This window comes from Corylus avellana, chromosome ca5 (genome assembly GCF_901000735.1).
Source record: "Corylus avellana chromosome ca5, CavTom2PMs-1.0".
Classification (NCBI taxonomy): Eukaryota; Viridiplantae; Streptophyta; class Magnoliopsida; order Fagales; family Betulaceae; genus Corylus; species Corylus avellana.
The window spans coordinates 7525664-7546086 of record NC_081545.1 but is presented as its reverse complement, the minus strand read 5'-3'; the positions used below and the strand labels follow the sequence as shown (position 1 = coordinate 7546086).

The following is a 20423-nucleotide window of genomic DNA, read 5'->3' as shown; positions in this document are numbered from 1 at the left end:
TCTTGATTATTTGGAACTTGCTTTGCCTTCTGCTTCTTCTTTATGAAGTAGACTTTGTATTAGAATACTAGCAACAACTTCCCTAAATCTCATTTCATTTCTTAAATATAATAAAAACTCTTTAAAAAAAATCTGAAACTGATTTTAATATAAAAATATTTTTTTTCCTCTCTTTCCTCTATCATTTATTTGAAAGTTAAAACAATATTTTAAACAGTTTTTCTTTTCCCTAACATTTAAATTAATTAAAAAATATTGCAGGCGTATTTTCCTCAAAGTCTTTAATTAAAGGATAAAATTTTTCTTCAAACTGGGTTAGAGGAATTTTATTCAACCTACTCTATAAAATTAACATGTGTTTCTTTTTTTAATAGCATGTAAGATGCACGTGTTTTTTTAATAGTAGGGACAAAGTTTGAATAAATTTTATTTAAAACTCATGTGCATCTTATATATTATTAAAAAAATAAACACATATTAATTTTATAAAGTAGGTTGAAGAAAATTATTCCAACCCAGCTTAAAGAAAACCTTTGTCTTTAATGAAACATTGTGCGCGGAGTGCTTAGAAACGACAATAGACCATGATTGATCAATATCAATTATTTTATTGCCTTGTAGCTTTCAACACATAACTCTAACTTTGACCCTCGATATTTCAACATAAATTAGGCATTTGAGCGGCACCTCATTTGCTCAATTGGCCTTTTGTGGAAGAAAATTGTGACCGTTCGAAGGTAGACACTGGCCTTTTGGATAGTTTTGGCTAATCCTTTTTCTAAATCTATTTGAGTGTTTATAACTCTTTGTTAAAAGGGTCCACCAAAATATTTCATTAATCAACTTACTTCTATTGAGTAAGTAGCCGAATCACCTTTAGTGACCTCTGAAGGGTTATTTCACTACTTAAGGGGTGATTCGGCTAATCTTCAAAGATTATTAAAGGTGGTTGGATCATTCTAAAGTATGACAAGACAACAATGGAAGTGATAAGATGAGTGATGTTCAGAAGTATTGAAGAGGTGGCAAAGAAATATAGGAAGAGACGACACTTGGCGGAGAGGTAAGACAATTGATTCCGCAAAATGTATAAAACGATAGCTACTCTATGGCATCCCAATCATGTATCTACAGCCTCAAAATAAAGAGTAATACTAAAAACTACACTTTTGACGCTTACTATCATACATTGCACGTTCTGCTGACATAGTAACAGCACCTATCGGTCTTTAAATCAACCCTTATTAGTAGTAAGTTGTTGCGTATATCATTTGTCCGTTCATTTGCTTGGTCACTGTCCCATTTTTGGGGTCACTAGAAAGTGATCGGGGGTTGAAAAGTAGCCCCAATTTGGACACAATGGCTTTACACCTGCATCCAGCTAATGATTTATACATGGAGAGTCCCCTGGACACCGGAGCATCTAAGAGAGCCGCTCATGTCTTTGTTCCTCAACCATGACTCACAGGCTCATAAAAAAAAGACCTACCAATTTGGCTTCTTTTGGATTTTAATGTTCACCCTTTTTTGTCCTTAATAAATCTTCTTTTTTCTTTTTGTTCACTATGCAACCCACAGTGTTTGTTGTTATTACAAAAAAGCAAGTCCCTAAGAGTGAAATTTCACCTTTATTTTTCCCCTCTCTAAACACGAGATTTTTGTAAACCATCAGCCATCAATCAATATCGATTGTGTAGACCACGGTTGTGGACCACGCCTAATAAAGAGGAAGTCATTAGTTCGAATCTCTCATCCCCCTTCCCTTATATGGGCATGCCAAAAAAAGAAAAAAATTGATTGTGTCAACGTCTCACATTAATCTTATACATTTTTCTAATTTTTTATTAAGAAACCCTCTAATTGGATTATCTCATAATTGCATGCAATTTGAGCACATTCATAAAGATGAGGTAGACTCAACTACTCTAGTAGCTCAATGCGGGATTTACCTATTCATAACAAGTAAATCCAACGAATCCGACTTACAATCTGTTATGCCGTAGTTTAATCAACGGTTAAAATTGAATATTAAAGTTGACTTACTTTTAAAAGTTCTTAATAGGAGAGAGAAAATTAAGAAAGATTTTGAAAAATTCAATCTTAACCGTTGAGTAAACTACAGCATATAAGCCAAATTCAAACCCAACAACCTCCTCTTTGTGATGTTGTCTGAATTACATAGAATTTGAGCAACAAATTGTAAGAAATTCCAATCCCAAAACTCTTAGCATCGAGAATATTTACATCTAGTTCAGCAAATTTTTTCTCGATTTTAACTAAAAATAACTTCTCTTTATTCTAGATACTTCTCTTAGCTCTCTCACCAACATCTTGTTCTTATGTTAACTATCTACTTTTATTATTCAATTTAAATATTATTTTTTAAGAATTTCTTTAATCTTTCTTAATAAGAGAGAGAATATTAAAGATTTTTTAACTGTCTTTTTCCCATTTGGTAAATCAAGTTTACTATTATTTCAGCTCACCAGATGCAACTCATTTTAGTAAAATTATATTGTCTAATTTTAGCTACTAGTTGGAAAGGAGACCTACCCACCACCTAGTCTCCCTCCCGTTCCGACATCCTAACATGATTACGTCTTATGATTCTTATCTCTCGCTGTTTGGGAAAGGACTCCTTTTCCCATTATAATTTTTTTTAAAAAAAAAAAAAAATTGTAAGATTTGATTGATAGTTAATAATCACTATATCAAAATATTTTAAGGCATGTTTGGAAGTGCGATTTTAATAAGTGCATTTTAAAAATTGTATTTTAAAAATTGTTATTTTTTAAAATTACATAGGCGTTTGATAAAACATGTTAAGAAGTACTTTTTTTTATCGATTGAGTATTTGGATAACATTAACATATAATTGTGGTTTCATAGTCAAATTGGTAAATATTGCGCCAAATATTGTTTTAAGCAAAATCGTAATTTTGGTTTAAATTCGCACATTTTCAAATAAGCACTTTTAGTCGGCTTATAGAAATCGCGAATTTTTTTACAATTTTAAAATTTACATTTTTAAAATCGCAATCTCAAACATTTAAAAATTACGATTTGATTTAAAAACAGATTATTTTTTTTAAAAACGCACTACCAAACTTACTCTATTTAGTCGGTGATTAATGACCTTCTCAAACTTAATAATGGTCAACTATAAGTGTTTTGTCACCATAATAAACCATAACCACCAACAAGTAGACGCAATTGCTTCAAATTCTTGATTGTCTTGTTTTTTTATGTCCTTTATGGATTATACAAGTTTTCATTATATTTAATTAATAAAATTCCATTAATATTTAAATTACAATGATTTATAAAATTCTAAAATCTAGAGCTTATATTATACAATTAGCCTGAAACAAAACTATCCATAACCGTAACCATCACACCCTTGTGGCAGAACTTGCAATAACGAAAACACACAGCTAGCAGAGAGACTTGTGCGATTCACCGTGATGACCTCCCACCGGAAGATCGCGATCGCCGTTGACCTGAGCGACGAGAGCGCGCACGCGGTGAGATGGGCGGTGGATAACTATCTGCGGCCGGGGGACCACGTGGTGCTCCTCCACGTGCGCCCCACGAGTGTTCTCTACGGCGCCGACTGGGGCTCCAATCCCATCCCATTCACCAATGCCCAAAATCTCGACTCTGCCCCTCTATCCATGGAGGCCTCCCAGCGAAAGCTGGAGGACGATTTCGACAATTTTACGGCCACCAAGGCGACGGCCCTGGCGGAGCCGCTGGTGCAGGCCCAAATCCCCTACAAAATCCACATCGTTAAGGACCACGATATGAAGGAGCGGCTGTGTCTGGAGGTGGAGCGCCTGGGGCTCAGCGCCATGGTCATGGGCAGCCAAGGGTTCGGGGCCTCCAAGAGGATGGTCAAGGGCGGGAAGCTGGGCACGGTCAGCGACTACTGCGTGCACCACTGCGTGTGCCCCGTCGTCGTCGTGCGCTATCCGGACGAGAAGGAGGACGCGAAGATCGCCGACCAGGTGGAGCTCCACCCGGTCCCCGAAGAGGACCTCGAGTACCAAGACGCTTCGGATGAGCCGAAAGGTCGTTCAATTAACTTTCTTGTCGTTTAACTCTACTTATTATATGCGATTCTTTCTTGAGTTTTGGCTTTTGGATTTTGCTTTAGATGCGGTAAAAAATAGAACTTCAAATAAATCTCTTTTTTAACGCATGTGATTTAATTTAATTTTTTCACAATTAAATCTACACCCTTGAAAAAACAACCGAAAGTTTCCAATGGGAAATTGTTGTTTTCACTTTGCAAGCTCTCTGCTTTGGTTTATTTACAGTTGCATGATAAACATTAGAAAGAGTAGGAGGCTAATGACGGTTAATAGAAAGAATATTAATTAAATAATTAACTTTAAGGGCAGTATTAGAATATTAATTAAATAATTAAAAAGTTACTCTTAAGCGTTTAGAAACAGTTGCTCTGGTACGAATCTCCCTTGTTGGGTTTTACTTCTCCAAAACATCATTTGTCAAATATTTGTCGCAGTTAATTCATATTAAAGGCTAACAAATCATAAGAAGGAACACAATATGATGTATCTGCATATTGTAAGGGATTGAAGTCTTAAATACCAAAAACTCAAAGGTTTTACACTTATTTCTGTGCTAAACAGTATATATCATGTATGTGTCAGCAGATGCTTAAAGAGTGCTCCCTGCAGTGACAAAGTCCTCCTGAGCTCAGGTGATGCCTAAATAGCTATTAATTTACAGTATTGTCTATTGGCTTCTTCTTCTTCTTCTTCTTCTTCTTCATTTTTCGTATTTAACAATTGCTGTTTTAATTTGCACTGGTATTATGAGAGGTTGATACACAGACTTAGCTGGTAGAGCATTTTGTGCTCTTTCCTTTTTAACCTCTTGACACAAGGTTCTGGCACTCTTATTCTTTCAATGATAGAACTGTTTGGGATTTTAACCTTGGGATGTGGGAATTCCTTGTGTTTTAGTAGATTCTTTACATCTGATATTGTATTCTATATGCTTTGCAAATGCACAAGCTTGTTTATGTCTAGTTAAATGTTGGTAGAATATGAATTAATTAAATTTATTATTTCGTATTGGCTTAAGGTTTTGAAATAACGGATAATTTAACGTGGTGTCAGAGTAAAAGTTTTGAGTTCGAACTTTGACTCTACAGTTTTCTCTCCGAATTTTAGGTGTCAAGAGTAAAAAGTTTGGAGTTAGATTCGATATTTTTTTATCGATTTAAGCTTTTGAGATAACTAATAATTTAATAAAAGACAATTGATATTATGATTTAGCGGTGGCAAGAAGTAAAAACTGACACGATATGGCATTGCATCCATGTTGCAGAAGGTGATGAAGTCAACTGGAAAAAGTGGAGGCTGCAATATGGGGACAAAAATCTGAAGAATGTGATGGAGATTTCTTCTTGGTGCATGTAAAAATGGATGGTAGTGGCGTTTTTGGTCACTGTCTGTATGTTTTCCTCATTATGAAGTGTTTGTGGTATATATGTATATTGTATGGTGAACTCTTTGGGGAACTGTAGCTTCGAAGTTCCCCCACACCGTTTTACTGTCTTGTATAGGAACCAGTTTTTATAGTGATTATTGGTTAATATTCGTTTTTAACTTTGCAAAGCCACTTCTTTACTACACTTTGCTGGAATGACATGCAAATATTGATGTAGAAATGGGAACAGTCTCAAAGAAAAATATAGTAAGGCTAGAAATACAAGAAAAGCATAATTCTTGAGGCATTTGATGAGATAGATTCATTCCAAGAGGGGAAAATGTTCCAAAAAATCTCCCAAAGAAAGGATTTTCAATCTTTCATCTCGAGTTCCAAAGAGCTTTCCATTCTTTTGGAGTAAGAAAAGAGGAAAAGAAACATTCCTAGCAAGACTTGGTTTGTAACCAGCTGGCCTATTCTGAGAATCGAGGGAAATTTTGAATAGATTTGGACTGTTACATGAGTATTGTGAAATAATTATAGGTAGTTTTGAACATTACACTTTTTCAAATGCCAAAGACTCCCTTTATGTTTTGGATGGCAAATAGATTCCCTGTCCTGAATCTTAAAACTCCACTAGAAATTTTCAAATATAATATCTCGTTTGACTTTAGAAGCAGAAAGTGCTCTTGACATATGAAGGGATTGCAAAAGCTACTGATTTAATAAGGGTGCTTGAGATGAGAGCTTTACCCCACCCAGAAATTTTTTAGAGGTTCTTTTGGGAGATGTCCTAAAACGCTTCTTCTTTGAGCAGTCCAATAAAACAGGTAGGCCAAGAACTGAGTTCATGGTCTGAGCCACTGATTTGGGATTATTTACAGATTGACACCAGACTAGAAACAATATAACTCCAGACAGGATTTATGGGTCACATTTTTTTGAAAGGATGCCCTATCAAAGAGAATAAGGCATATAGAGCTATCATCAAACATTAGATCTCACAATGTGCCAATGGTGTTTATAAAACAAAGCAGAACAGCCTGGGGCCTTAGGAAGAGTGCAAAAGATTTCTTTCTCAGAGGGAATGGCACATAGAGATTTGTAATCTTCTTCGGTGACAATGGGGATCATCCAGCTCAGAAGACAAGATCGGATTAGTTGAGGAATAAACATTTTGAAAATGATCAGAAAAGCAAGTACCAATATCATTTCGATCAAAAATCCACACACCATCTGAAATTTTTAAAAAGATCAATAGGGTTTGATGCTTATTCCATTTTTTCAGGGCATTTTTTACAGCCTTAATTTTTTTTTAAAAAAAAGGTATGGGCTGGAGAACCAAAGAAATTCCCTGCCCACGCTTCAGCATTAATAGTAGAGCCGAAAGATCACGGGTTTAAAACTCTTTGAATCAAAAAGGCCTAAAGGAAAAGAGTCGAGCCACAAAGAGTGTTCAAAGAAAATTGGGTGATGATCTGAAGTTGTTGGAATGTCAGGGATTGTGGCAGTAGGAAAAGCAAGTACCATTCATGGTGAAAGGGTTCCCTGAACCTAAAACCAATCATCCCATGAGTATACATAAAATTGCAGCCATGACATGTGACCTAATATTCTCAAGTCGACTATATGATACCAGCTTCTACATTCTAATAGCCAATGACCCTCCCAAAATTTGACAACTATTAAAAAGAAACGTCAAATAAACTGATATTATTCTGAAACAATGAACTTATTCAATGGCAGGCTGTTCACAATGGAGAGAAATATCAAATAGCAGGAATAATAATAAAACACACATAAAAAAACCCAAATCCCAAGTGCCATGTGAAGCATTATTGTAAAATCTAAGCATCTCAGAGAGCTTACTACCCAAGCTAATGATAGAGGCAAGAACACTTTCCGGCCAGGCCATACTATAACCAACCTCAGTGCCATGTGAAGCATTATTGTAAAATCTAAACATCTCAGAGAGCTCCTAGGGTTCCCTCACTTTGACTCCTGCGAATAGAAAGATCTGGCCTCAAGTTGGGAAGTTTGGTACTGGAGTCAAAATAATGGTGCCGATTATGTGTTGTAGCTTTGGTTCCCACTGGGGGAAGGGCACCATGCCTGCTGCCCTTGGACTGTTTTGGTGACACCGCTGCTTGACTTTTGCGACCATGAGTTGAGGAAGAGGCCTTGTGAGCAGCGGCTAGACCATGGCTGACCTTTCTTGAAGTCTTGTGATCTGATCTAACAACACGGTCTAACTGATGGGAACCGATGCCTAACCGAACTGACCGATCTGCGGCATCCTTCAAACTGCTGGCTTTGATAGGCAACCGATTGAAGTAAACCAAATGTGGAAGAAGACCTTGCAGATATTTCTTCAGTTGTTCATCTCCAACATTTTTCTGGGCCGGGTTTCCTTCCAAGCTGATGGCTTGCAAGGAATTGTAGTTGGCAGCAAGCTGGCCAAGACATTTGGCTGTTGAGATTTTGTTGAAGCGCAGATCCAGCACATTCAGTTTTAACAGTCGGTGAAGACCCTCAACCTCGCTAATTTTATTTCCAGCCAAGTACAACTCCTTTAGAGAGGAACAAGAAGCTAGACCTTCAAAAAAAAAAAAAAAAAACAAGTTAAATCAAAATGAGAGAAGAATTTTGAAGATCCACAAATTTTGATTGAGGATTAATATCATGGGAAATAAATAAAAATGAGAAGCCAACAACTTTTAAATTGTAATCCAGACTACGGTATACCGTGTCCAATTCTCAGTACTCGGTTGTAGCTCAGGTCCAGTACACGAAGTCGTGTAAGTTCCCGCAAACCTTCAATAGTTGAAATATTATTTTTCGAGAGATTAAGTATATGAAGTCCTCGAGGAAGAGCACCAGCAGTTATCTTCACTGGAAAAAGTTAGCAAGAAGATCACAAATCAGAAAACAGAATTCTTCCAAAAGGGAAAAAAGTAAATAAGAAGAAGATGAAGCTGCTGTCAGAGAAGCAAACCTATGGCATTTCCTGAGAGATTGAGCACCCTCAGGCTTGCAAATGCACTAAGAAATGGGATCACAACCAATCCATGATTTGCCAGGTGAGCTGTGGTGGCTATGGCGCTCAAAGAAGAAATATATTTAGCAGCTTCCATGCCAGGAGTGATCTTACCATCAATCTTTGCAGTAGTCATACTGTTTAGGATATTGGGGTTTCTCTTCACTTGGTCATCAGACTGGGATGATTCATTTGTTTCCTCCAAAGGGCTGCAAAGTTGAAGATCATTAACCCATTCCTCAATCCGCTTCATCTTAAAATCCTTGCTCGGTAATTCATCCCACCGGTGAACTGAGGATTCTCCTTGAAGGTTTTTCACAGGATTTACCTCTTCTGTAGCAGGCACTATCCAGTCTTTTGCTAAACCAGAATAACTATAGGAATCATAACCATAATCAACTGAATTTTTGAAAGAATTTTTCTCAGCTTTATCAGAGCCATCATTTTTTACTTGCTCTTGTGTTGCCTGCCTTTCAGATTCATGACCTGGTATCTCTCTTCGCCTTATGTCTAAAATATGCAGATCCTCAAAAGAACTTGACTGCAGTGCTACATGTCTGAAAGGCGAACACCTTCCAGAAGTGGGTGTAGAGGCACCAATGTTGGGTAAAGAACATGATTTTACAATCAAGGGTGGGGTATGAGGTGTATGGTCAACAGAATCACCAGGACATTCGCCAGATAATGGAGTATCAGAATTTTCAAGGCCTTCCTTCTCTGAATGCTGTGGGTCTCCAATAGAGAAAATTGATTCGTAATTGACATTGTCAGGACTAAATCGGAAAGAATCCAAGTTGGGATTTTCTTGATACTCATCTGGTGGGCTCAGCCCTTGATCCTTGCTGGGACCTGGCTCTGTCAACCCTTTGTGGTCTTGGAAACCCTCACAAGAAAGCTCCAGATCGGTCTCATCCTCAGTGTCATTGCCTGCAGACACCCTGCCCTCCTGGAACAGTCCACTTCCTACAGACTGACTTTTCTTAAGGTACTCTCCCCGGTTAACCCCTATGTTGCTCTCAACACTAAATTTGCTCTTCACGTCCCCTGATTTCAATCCACTCTCAACAGGAGACGCACTTGTAAAATGTTTGTCAATCTGAGTATCTCCTTGAGCCTTCAATAACAACGAGTCTAACCTGGTATGATTAGGTAAATCCTTTGAGGCTTGACTCTGAGAAAAGTCTTGCGATGTCTTATACATTTTCTCCACAGAAGGTTGAACAGTTTTCTGATTGAGAAATGGATACACAGTCAAAATAACCATGAAATATTACTTTAATTATACTAAGTTTAAGTATTAATGGCCTGAAGTGAGTCTTCCACTTACCTTTGGTTTGTGGATATGAATGGGAGCATTGAAACATGAAAACCTAACCATTGCGGTTAAACTGAATGGAACTACATCCACACTCAGCCTGCTTTATCTTATATGAACGCCTAAACCATTGCTGTTAAACTGAAGGGAACTACATCCACACTTGGCATGCTTTAACTTATATGAAAACCTATTACTGACAAACTGGATTATTTTTGTTGAAAAATTTCCAGAAGCCTGAAATTGTTATGATACAGTGATAACTACCATCAAGCATCTGGGGACCCAGCCATCGATGGCCTTAGCCATAATCAACTGATAAACCCTCAGAAATACGACATAATCTCCAAATGTGTGATGATCTCGATTTTTTCAAAACACAAACCAAAATCACTCCTTCAGTGGAACTACCCCACACCCTCTTTGAGGTGCGAGAAGAGTTTGACTTTGTTGCAGCGGCCAGAGTGAAAGAAAATCTTTGCCAACTAGGAGAACCCAAACCCAAACATGCAAAAGAGAACCTGGCCTGCTACATAGAAAAAAAAAAGGTTAAAAACACGAAAAAATAAAAAAAAAAAATAAAAACAAAAACAAAAACAAAACAAAAAAAATTGATGATGGGTGACTTTACTGCATATCTAGAGTCCCATTAAAAGTAAGGTGCATATGTAGACAAGATACTTAAAGTAAAACCAAGGAGAAATATGAGAATCGGGTAGTAATTTCAAGGTACAGCACAACAGAAACTTCAAAGAATCTACAAAAAAGCCAATAAAATTTAATCTTTGCTGTCTTTTATTCCTTAACTCCCAACAAACTTCTCATATATATATATGTATATATATACAAGCTTTCTTCGGTTCCAAGAAATATTGAAAAAAGGAAAGTAAATGGTTAAAGAAGGTTACAAGAAATAATAAAAATGCTTATATGAGAATCGGGCAGTAATCTACACAAATTCTTCTCTTTTCCTTCTCATTAGAGAAAGCACAACCGCATTCCATTCAAATTGCAGTGGCTAAGAGAGCTAAACCCATTCAATATGGTTATGCTTTGTTTTATTACCAGAAGATTGGAGTAAAAGAAAAGAAAACCAGGAATGTTACAACAGCCACTACAACTCAACCTGTTCTAACATTTCAAAGTTCTTTAAAAACCCAAGCTTTTCAAATCAATCTTTACTACTCCACTATTTCAGCAATGAAATTGAGCACAATTGGGCACTGACATAAAATTTCAAAAAATAAACAGATCTACGATTCAATTCATTCCAAACCGGATTTAGAATATATATATATATGAACCAAACTACAGTTGAAACACCTCACATATTAGATTGGATATCAAACTGTAAAAACCTTCAGCAAGAGAGAGAGAGAGAGAGAGAGAAGCTGACCCATGTTCAAGTGTCAAACCGGCATGATTTTTACCAGATAATACACCCTAAAATTCAATTCAATCCAATCTGCTCCATTTACCAAATATCTTAGCATCTTTCACTCCAAAGAGATGAACAATAGCCTATTCTTTTCTGTTTTCTCCATGGTATATGAATGAATAAAGCCAACATGAATAACACAGTATAAGAACATAGGAATCTCTAAAACCCAATACAAGATACACCATAAACATTATTTACTATCGTATACACCCCAAGAAAACAAATAGCTTAGCATACAACAATAAGAAAAACCCAACAAAATCATGTTTTTGATTTCAGAAATCAAAAACCCAGAACAGAAACAAAGAAAAAAAAAAAAAAAAAAATTGAGGGTCTTGAGACAGAGATCTGACCTCTCTCTAGCCAGATTGTAAATTTTGGACTTGTTCTACGAGAGAAAAATTGCCACAGAATAAAGCCACCGAGCTATTATATTGATAAAATGATATTGTTTTCAACAAACGGCGTGTGCCGAAGCTTTATACCACCAACTCCACACCTCTCGTCTATAATAAATAAGCCAATCAATGGCCATGATCTTCCCAAATTTCAAAATAAATACTTATTTCTAAAGGATAAAGGAGATCCCTTTTTCTTTTTTTGAAGGGTTGAAGCGATAAAATACAAAATAATAAGAACTGGATTCGGCTAATGTGAACGCGTGATTTGTGGCCAAAACTCAAAAGCAAATTATTTACCTTTTTTTAACTCTTCTATTATATATATATATATATGTGAGAGAGAAAGAGAGAACTTCGCGTCCACACAAGAAAGCTCAAAGCTTTTATCGTGTGGGGTAAAGAAGGAGCGTATCTTGTCGTTTTTACGCAAAGATTGGCGTAGAATGAATCGTCCTTCTTTCATCAGGAATGGGAACATTGGGAGCTTCGTGGAGGGTAGTTTCCACTTTCCAGCACCCTCACAATCTTTTTTATTTATTTCTATTTCAAAAGACACACATAACATTGATTACGTGTGATGGAGGTACATTGCTGACATATGGCAAATGGGAACTATTAATATATGTTCTTTCGTGCACATGTCGCGTTTTAATTGGTCCAACTTGGATTTATTAACAATTGGTAGGTTCTTCGATTAAAGAGATTAACGAAAAATTATATGTTGTTCTTAGAAAATTCAAGTTCTTAATTATCAAAATTAAAAATTTGAGTCCTTTTATTTCACATAACGTTAAAAATTATATATTAACTTATTATTATTGATGGTGTAATATAACTAATGCTATAATTTTTTAAAAATATTTTTGATAAAATAGTTTCAAATAAATAAATGTAAGATGTTTTTATAGAAATCATAACCGGAAAAGGATTGGAAACCGATCCTCTCCATTTCAGAATCCCTCAATTTCCTTCATTTAGTGCATTTTGAAGAGTAGTGTTGTCTAAAAATTTTAATGATGGTAATGTATTAAATGCAATACCCTTCAAAAAGATCCGGCTTCTATGCGGTAGTGAAAACTACCGCATAGAAGCTGTAGTTTAAAACGGCACCGCTTGTATCCAAACGTGCAGTTTTGAGGCCTGAAAAAGTAGGACATTTTTTTAAAATAATAAAAAACTATTAACAAATTAAAAAATATAAAAAAAAACTATAAATATTAAAACGATTAAAAAACTTTAAAAAACTAAAAATAAAATTAAAAAAAGAACAAAGAAAAAGCAAAAGCAAATGAATGTTGCAACAGCATCTGAGCTGAGACCGTGGTGTTGTTGGCGGAACTGCGATCTTGATGTGGGGTCCCGGCGAACCTGAAGTGGCTTGAAGTGGGCGCCAGCGAACCTGAAGCAAAATGAAGTGGGGTTCGACAAACCGATGCTTCGTCCGGCAAGAACAAATCTGAGGTGAATTTCGGCGAGATTGAGCCGAGGGTTGGCAAACCTGTGATCCGGCGAACCTATGCTGAGGTTCGGCAAGCTTGAGCCGAGGTCCGGTGAAGCTGGGGTCGTGGGGCCATTGGCGGAACTGCGAGGTTCGCTGGTTCGCCGAGTGGCCGCTGGCGACTTCTGGTTCGCCGATGGTTGTCCACTGGCGGATTTGATGGTTCGCGGACGGTGAGGGTCACGATGGGAGGTGGCTCCAGCCACCCCCTTTTTCTTTTTTCTTTTTTTTTTTTTTTTTTTTAAATTTTTAGTTTTTTTTAAGTTTTTAATAGTTTTTTCATAGAGGAGAAGGGAACAATCTAAAGCCCATTTTATTGGGCCGAGAATTATCCCACCATTGGAGTCGGCCCATATAGATATCCACACCACACTGATCAAATTCATTCTCTCACAGAAAACTAGCTGTATTCCCTACTGCCATGGCTTCCAGGTTGCAATTCCTCAGAAGGCTCCCAAGGCTTTTAAAGCCTTCTTCTTCCTCTTCTTCTTCTTCAACGATCCGTAGATTCAGTTTTCTGCTTCTAGAAGCTTCGAGGTCTGAGACAACTCGGTGGTCTCCTGCTTGTAGAACCTTCTGCTCTCGTCCACTGAATCTCGGAGACGATCCTCAAGGCCCCGCCGCCATTGATTACAGGTGCGTTAATCTTTGTTCCTTTGTTGGGTTCTGGAGAAACCTAAGGAAAATCAAATAGAGAGTAAAAAGTTTGACTTTTTGAGTTCCGTGTTGAATGTTTGTTGTTAAGTAATGGATAATTTACCCATTCAGCTTAGATATAATACTTGTTGTTTTCTGAAGTCTTAAAATGTACGGAAAATAATGAAAATTTTAGAGCTTACATCTTTAATTTTGGTTTTTTTTTTTTTTTGAGTGAGTGGTTTAGCATTTTTCTTTAGTTTTAAGAAATTGGTTTAATGGAAATGGACAACAATGGGTTTGCTAATGATTAATGTGAAAACAGTTCTGTACTGCAGGAGGATGAGTTTCACAGGCTAAGCAATTCCACAATACATCACCTCCTAGAGAAACTCGAGGTATTTGTTGCCATTGGCTTGGCTTGTTTGAAAAATCTTGCTATTTTTGCTTAATTTAAGTGTTTTAACCTGGTTTTCCACATACCCGTTTTAGAATAGAGGCTTAGAACTATATCAGGCCTTGATGTTTGAAATGGATTTACTGGTTGTATGTTGGTTTATAGATGCTGTTATCTAGATTTGTATAGTTTCTCTGATTGTCAAATGCGAATTGTTCCTCATGGATATTGTAGAGTGCGTAAAAGTTTTCTTTTATGTTAGTTATCTTACATTATCTTATGTTTTTGTGTTCTTTTATGACAATAAGCACTCACAAGCAATGTGGTTTTGATTGTCTTTGGTGCGCAGGAATATGGTGATAATGTTGAAATAGATGGCTTTGACGTAGACTATGGGGTGAGAGTGTGACTAATTCTTTTTTAGAATTGGCTTAATTTTTTAAGGCATTGCAATTGTTGTAACATTTATCGGGTGTGCATGTGGCAGAATGAGGTGTTAACCTTGAAACTCGGGGATCTGGGTATGTATGTGTTGAACAAACAAACACCAAATAGACAAATTTGGCTATCTTCCCCAGTGAGGTATGAGCTATACATCATTTTTCTGAACTATATATATCTGTTGTGTTTTGTAATCCTTATGAGCATTATTCTAACCTGGTATGCTTATATCCTTGAAGCTGTGTATGTTGAATTACATAATGTCACCATATCCTAGATTTTAGCTGAAGCAGCAGCAAATATAGAGTGGACATGCTCAAATTACATAATGCCTATCAATCTACCAAAAACTAGACTTTAATGATTGTTTGAAAAGATTCAGCTTAAATCTTTTGAAGGAAATTGATATGAGATCTTCATTGAGAATTATCCACAAATTGCTTTTACTGTACTATAAATCTACTTAATGCACTACAAATCGATTTATCACTTTTTTGACATGCTGTTAAAAATGATTGGGATCTATTGAAATTCGCTAAAATCGGGGTTTTTTTAAAGGTTAATTACCTTTAAACCCCCCCCCCCCTCTCAACTACTACTTATTTACACATCCGCACAAGTCGTGTAATGACTTGATTTCACAAGTCTTGTGGTGGGCCCCAGCCTTGTATTACTTATTTGTTCTCTTTTTCTCACCTAGCAGAAGTATTTTCTTTCCTTCACCATGAAGCATTTTGATCGACTACCATTAGTATATATGAGTTATAGTCATTTGGCCATTCAATAAGAAAGCAGCAGTGACTTCGTGAGAAGAGAGAGAAAGAGAGGCTTGAGAATGTTCTCATTTTTTGTATTCTCACAAGCTTGGTGTGTCTTACGGCACTAAGAGAATTTAGAGAATATTTTCTCTTTTTGTGTGATAGTGGGATTTGGGTATATTGAGGCTTTTAGGTTTGAGTGGTTTTCTTTGTACTCTATTTTTTTGATAGTGAATTTCCTTGGGTCGTCTCCACCAATGGATGTAGGTTTGTTAAGCCGAACCACTTAAATCTTGATGTTTTGTATGACTACGTTATTTTCTATTATGCTATTTTCTGCTTCATTCGGGTTCCTAGAATTATTTTATCTCAACACTACAAACTACCACTTGTCAAACTCTTCCACCTTAAACTACCAATCGTTGGCCAAAAACCCTTTCCATTAGGCCAACTCATTAAATCCGATGGCATCTTGGTCACGTGCATAACACATGTTTTTTAGTCAGAAAATGACCAAAGTACCCTCAAGTAAAAAAATACAAGAATAAAAAACTGAAACTAAAAAAAATAATAAAGAGAGAGAGAATAGGGGTGGTCGTCGAACCACCCTAGGTACTTGGGGGTATATTGGCACCCTCGATCACACGGGCCACCTCCAAGTGTGTTTCGGGGTGGTTCGGCCACCCTTTTTTTTTTTTTTGGAATTTTTAATTTGAGTTTTTTTTTTTTTGAATTTCTTAATTTTAAGGATATTAAGTAAATTTTGTTTCTAAACTCTAGATATTTTCATCATTTCACAACTAAAAAACGCACTTGTGTAGCACGTGATCAATATTCCGTCACTTTTAATGATCTTGACTAACGAAGGGGGTTTTTCGCCCGTGGTTGGTAGTTTAAGGCAGTTAACTGTGAGAGGTGGTAGTTTGTGGGGGCAATGTGTAAATGAGTGGTAGTTGAGGGAGGTTAAAGGTATTTAACCCCTTTTTAATTATCTTATGCTAGATTACCACTGAAAGTAATGTGTGGGTGTTTTTGGTACTTAAATGTATGTTTCTGCTGATTTATTGCCATAAACTTATTCTGCAAATTAATAGAATTTTGTGGTTTCACCAAGCATCAAGTTGAATATTTATTGTTTGATTTGAAACCCTAAGTTTCTAGAGACTTGGTATCCTCTTGTTTGATAGGTCTTATTTGCACCCATGAGTTGATCATTCCTTATTGTTACTTTAGAGCTAGGAATTTTTAATAAATTAGTTAAACAATCTGGGTGGTGGTTGAAATTTGTTCTGAATGATGGTGGCCACCTTTATCACTCAATTACTCTTTTGGGGCCTAGGACTAGTGCAAATTTCTTTGAACCTTTATCTTTTTTCAGACCTTGAAATTGATGAGGTGTGCATCATTGATGGATGAACTATAAAGTAGCAGTACATAGTTTGTTTACTTATCAAAAAAAAAAAGTTTGTTTATATGGTCATGTATTGTTTCTGTCGGTATAAATTAGTTAAACAATCTGGGTGGTGGTTGAAATTTGTTCTGCCTGATAGTGAGGCCATCTTTATCACTCAATTACTCTTGTGGGGCCTAGGACTAGTGGAAATTTCTGTGAGCCTGTATCTCCTGGCAGACCTTGAATTAATGAGGTGTGCGTCATTTATAGATGACCTATAAAGTAGCAGTACCTAGTTTGTTTATATGGTCATGTATTGTTTCTGTCATCTTTAAAAAATAGTTTGTTTATATGGTCATCTATTGTTTCTGTCATCTTTAAAAAATAGTTTGTTTATATGGTCATGTATTGTTTGTCATCTTTAAAAAATGCAGCTTAGAAGTTTTGAACCTTTTGCATTTTTTAACTGGGCAGGATCTATGGTATCAAAATCAAGTCATAAAATGACTTGTCATCTTCTCTCTCTCCTCATATTTTAACTTCTTTTCCTATTATAATCACTTTCGAAAGAAAAGCCAACTAGGTTGGAACTCGACATCCATGAGCATACTCCTAATGGAGTGGAGGCTTTTAGAATTAGACTCATCTTTGTGGAGGAAAGTTACAGGGAAAAAAATCTGTTTTGTTATTCCTCCCTAGGCAACTGGATTGGTTTGTATTCGGAATCTACCTTATCCTCCTAAGACTGGGGCTTCGACATTTGTTGTATGTGCACAAACCTTTAAGTTATTAGCTTGGAATGTACTTTCCCGTATAGGGATCCCATTGGATAGGAACACGCATTCCTCATGCATCAAGGAAGAGACTCCTCGCCAAACCTCATGTGCATGCATGGAAGAGGGGCAGGAGGGTTTACATTATCTAGACACATCTTTGATGCCTAAAGATTGTAGCTCTAAGATGTAAATGTGATTGCATATATTTGGCATGTTCTGCTTACAGATGAACACACGAAATGTTAACAATTCAAGATCCGGGCTTGCCACCAAATCTCTAGTTGTGATCAAATGGAGGATGTGAATAGGTCTTGCATAGATTATGTCTAAGAAAGTATAGCCCATGATCATTCAAAGCATTACTAAATCAGTGGTACATTAAAAAATTAGGCTTCACTGAAACTTTTACAGACCTCCAGGTTTTAGAATTACGATGTAACATGTTATACATTATAATTCAGCTCTACATTTTACAGCATGTGTTCAGACTTCAAATACCTTACCCCCCAACATTTGTCGCACTTTCAAGCTTTGTTCAATCCGAAAATAGTTAATGCTATCACAACTCAGTAAGTAATTAATTAATTCTATGGCTGATGAGATGAAGATCATACTTGCTAAAATATAAATCATCTCAGCAAAGAGAATCCAGCTTGACAAATTCTGCAACTCCGATCTCTTCTCCCTTACAAACTCTCTGATGCTCCCAAAATACTAAAACTGAGACCCCCAAACCTCTCTCTCTCTCTCACTTAAGTCTGCAGAGGATGATCTGATTACACAAACATACACACCAGCATTTTTGTACTCAGGATGTCTTATCTTCAATCCTGTGCGTGCTTTTGTGGTCCTGTATATAATTCACAACAAATTTGACATCGGATGTGCTTGTGATACCATCTAATGGGGTGCTAACTTTTCTTTCATTCTCTTTAGAAGCTTTTTGGGGGTTCTGCCTTCTTTGAAATATCATGAACAATTCCTGTAGGTTGATGGCCTTATCAAGAAAATATAGTAACAGTTAGAACATTTATTCGATCTAGAAATTAATCAACAAACTCTTCTTATTTAAGTGGCTGCCTTGCAACCTCGTGTCTTCCAACAAAAGAAGGGGGCTTAGGTGTGCGTTCCTTACTTGAAGTAATTGTACATACCATAATAGCATAACAAATTTAATTAAATATTAGGGAAAAATGCTCCAAACGTCTCTGAGATCACTTTTTATCAAATCGCTCCCTAAGATTTAAGTTTTATCAAATAGACTATTTTTAGAGTCAGGTTGAGTCAGATTATTCCAATGTTTAATTACTTAATTATTTCTTGTTGTACAAAAAAAAAAAGCTTTTGTGAATTTCCTATAGAAAGAGATTCTGCTTTCAATACTATCCAATATCCCTCCCAATATTTTACGAATTCGTTTCTTATCTGTCAGGAAGTGATTGAAAATTATGATTCATTTCTAGAGTTGGATGTGAAAGACATCTCTTGTTTAAAACCAATTGCTCTTTATCTATCAAAGGGGCATGCTTCATCATTTATAGGCCATGTCTGTTAATGCAGAAAATTTACCAATGAAACGTGAATATGGGACTAGACCCAGCATTCTATGTTATATGTGAGGTGTCTACAATCTTTGTCTATGTTATTTGCACTATTAGGCTATTCATAATGGACTTCTTTAATGAAATTCCTTTCCTCTGTTTTTCTGAAATTCTCTTCTGCCATCTGAAAGACATGTTTTTCATGCAGTGGTCCCGCGAGGTTTGATTGGGATCGGAATGCTCAAACTTGGGTCTATAGGCGGAGCAAAGCAGATTTGCTGAATATGTTAGAAGGTGAGCTGGAGCGACTGTGTGGTGAACCCATCAGTCTTTCTTAGACTACAGCAAAAGCTGTGATGGGAAGTTTTGTTTCAGTTCTGATACTTTTTTAGCTTTTGCCTCCTTTGTGCTTATATTGGTTCTTCATTGATTTTTTAACAGAAAGTATAAATTTTATGGTAGATTTGTATGGACTGTTACTCTTTGTGTACTCAGGACTCAGGAGATCAGAAGAAGAAAAAAAGGACAAGTAATTAATAAAATAATAATAATAAATTAAGTACATAATGTAGCTACTTCCTTTTCAAAAAGCATCCTCATCATCTCATTCTTTCCTAAGCATTTTTTCATTTTGCCTTATTTTAAAAAATAAAATAAATCACTTTGTTTTAAGTATCAACAATTTGCTGTCTAATGAGCAAGGAAGAAGTATCAACAATTTTCTTTTATACGATTTGTTGTATCAAGTGCGAAGAGTTTGTATTTATTGATCATTCAATTGTTTAAAAAGAAAGAAATAATTGATCATTCAGTTAATTGGTTTTTTGTTCATCACCTACATGTAGTTGGGTTTCCATGGTGGAATCGAAAATACCAGATTGACCTCAAGATAACCCAGTCGTGGACTGTGGCAATCTTTTTATTTTTGTGGATCATCCATTTCAAATGAACTCTCATATCATTACAACAATGCCAAAAGTGGCTTTTGGGTGTATGTTGGATTGCTTTGAAGATGCTATGAGAGCAGCTGCAACCGCTCCCTTTGGCCGTCGAGTTTACCCCCAGTGAGTTCCGGTGCAACTACAACCACCACTTTGGTCAAAGGGATGGCTGCAACCACCCTGAACAACCCCATAAAAGCTACTTTTTATTTTTATAATTATTTTCTTTTGGGTTGTTGTAATGATTTGGTGTTCTTTCGGTGCACCATCCAAATCCCAAAACTTTTTATTCCCTGATCTTCTCTAGGATGTTTCCTATGTCTTTTCTAGTCACTCTCTCATAGCCCACAGCCCACATGTACTATTTAGATTATAAATTTGAGGGGCA

The 20423-nt window shown here is 36.4% G+C and overlaps 3 protein-coding genes across 8 annotated transcripts; 2 read left to right on the top strand and 1 right to left on the bottom strand.

The window, feature by feature from the left end:
* The first annotated feature begins 3342 nt into the window (after positions 1–3342).
* LOC132180767 (universal stress protein PHOS32-like) lies at positions 3343–5639 on the top strand. Of its 2 annotated transcripts, none has more exons than XM_059593707.1 (3): positions 3343–4071; positions 4680–4726; positions 5362–5639. In XM_059593707.1, the coding sequence occupies exons 1-2, from the start codon at positions 3465–3467 to the stop codon at positions 4685–4687; spliced, it is 615 nt and encodes a 204-aa protein (XP_059449690.1). In that variant the 5' UTR covers positions 3343–3464; the 3' UTR covers positions 4688–4726; positions 5362–5639. The 2 variants fall into 2 exon arrangements, with proteins under 2 accessions (XP_059449690.1, XP_059449689.1); XM_059593706.1 differs by having other exon boundaries at positions 3344–4071; positions 5359–5639.
* A 1506-nt stretch (positions 5640–7145) lies between these two features.
* Positions 7146–11861, bottom strand: LOC132180762 (uncharacterized). Of its 2 annotated transcripts, none has more exons than XM_059593698.1 (5): positions 11607–11861; positions 9825–10341; positions 8456–9725; positions 8206–8352; positions 7146–8056 (listed from the first exon to the last, which is right to left on the bottom strand). In XM_059593698.1, the coding sequence occupies exons 2-5, from the start codon at positions 9873–9875 to the stop codon at positions 7428–7430; spliced, it is 2097 nt and encodes a 698-aa protein (XP_059449681.1). In that variant the 5' UTR covers positions 9876–10341; positions 11607–11861; the 3' UTR covers positions 7146–7427. The 2 variants fall into 2 exon arrangements, with proteins under 2 accessions (XP_059449681.1, XP_059449680.1); XM_059593697.1 differs by having other exon boundaries at positions 9825–10338.
* Positions 11862–12931: 1070 nt separating this feature from the next.
* Positions 12932–20423, top strand: LOC132180764 (frataxin, mitochondrial-like). 4 transcript variants are annotated; one of them, XM_059593701.1, is made up of 7 exons: positions 12932–13325; positions 13549–13788; positions 14114–14186; positions 14535–14582; positions 14673–14767; positions 19303–19388; positions 19940–20423. In XM_059593701.1, exons 1-7 carry the CDS (start codon positions 13171–13173, stop codon positions 20041–20043), a joined length of 801 nt encoding a protein of 266 aa, XP_059449684.1. In that variant the 5' UTR covers positions 12932–13170; the 3' UTR covers positions 20044–20423. The 4 variants fall into 4 exon arrangements, with proteins under 4 accessions (XP_059449684.1, XP_059449687.1, XP_059449686.1 ...); XM_059593704.1 differs by having other exon boundaries at positions 12932–13115; positions 19940–20422; XM_059593703.1 differs by lacking the exon at positions 19940–20423 and adding an exon at positions 19590–19868.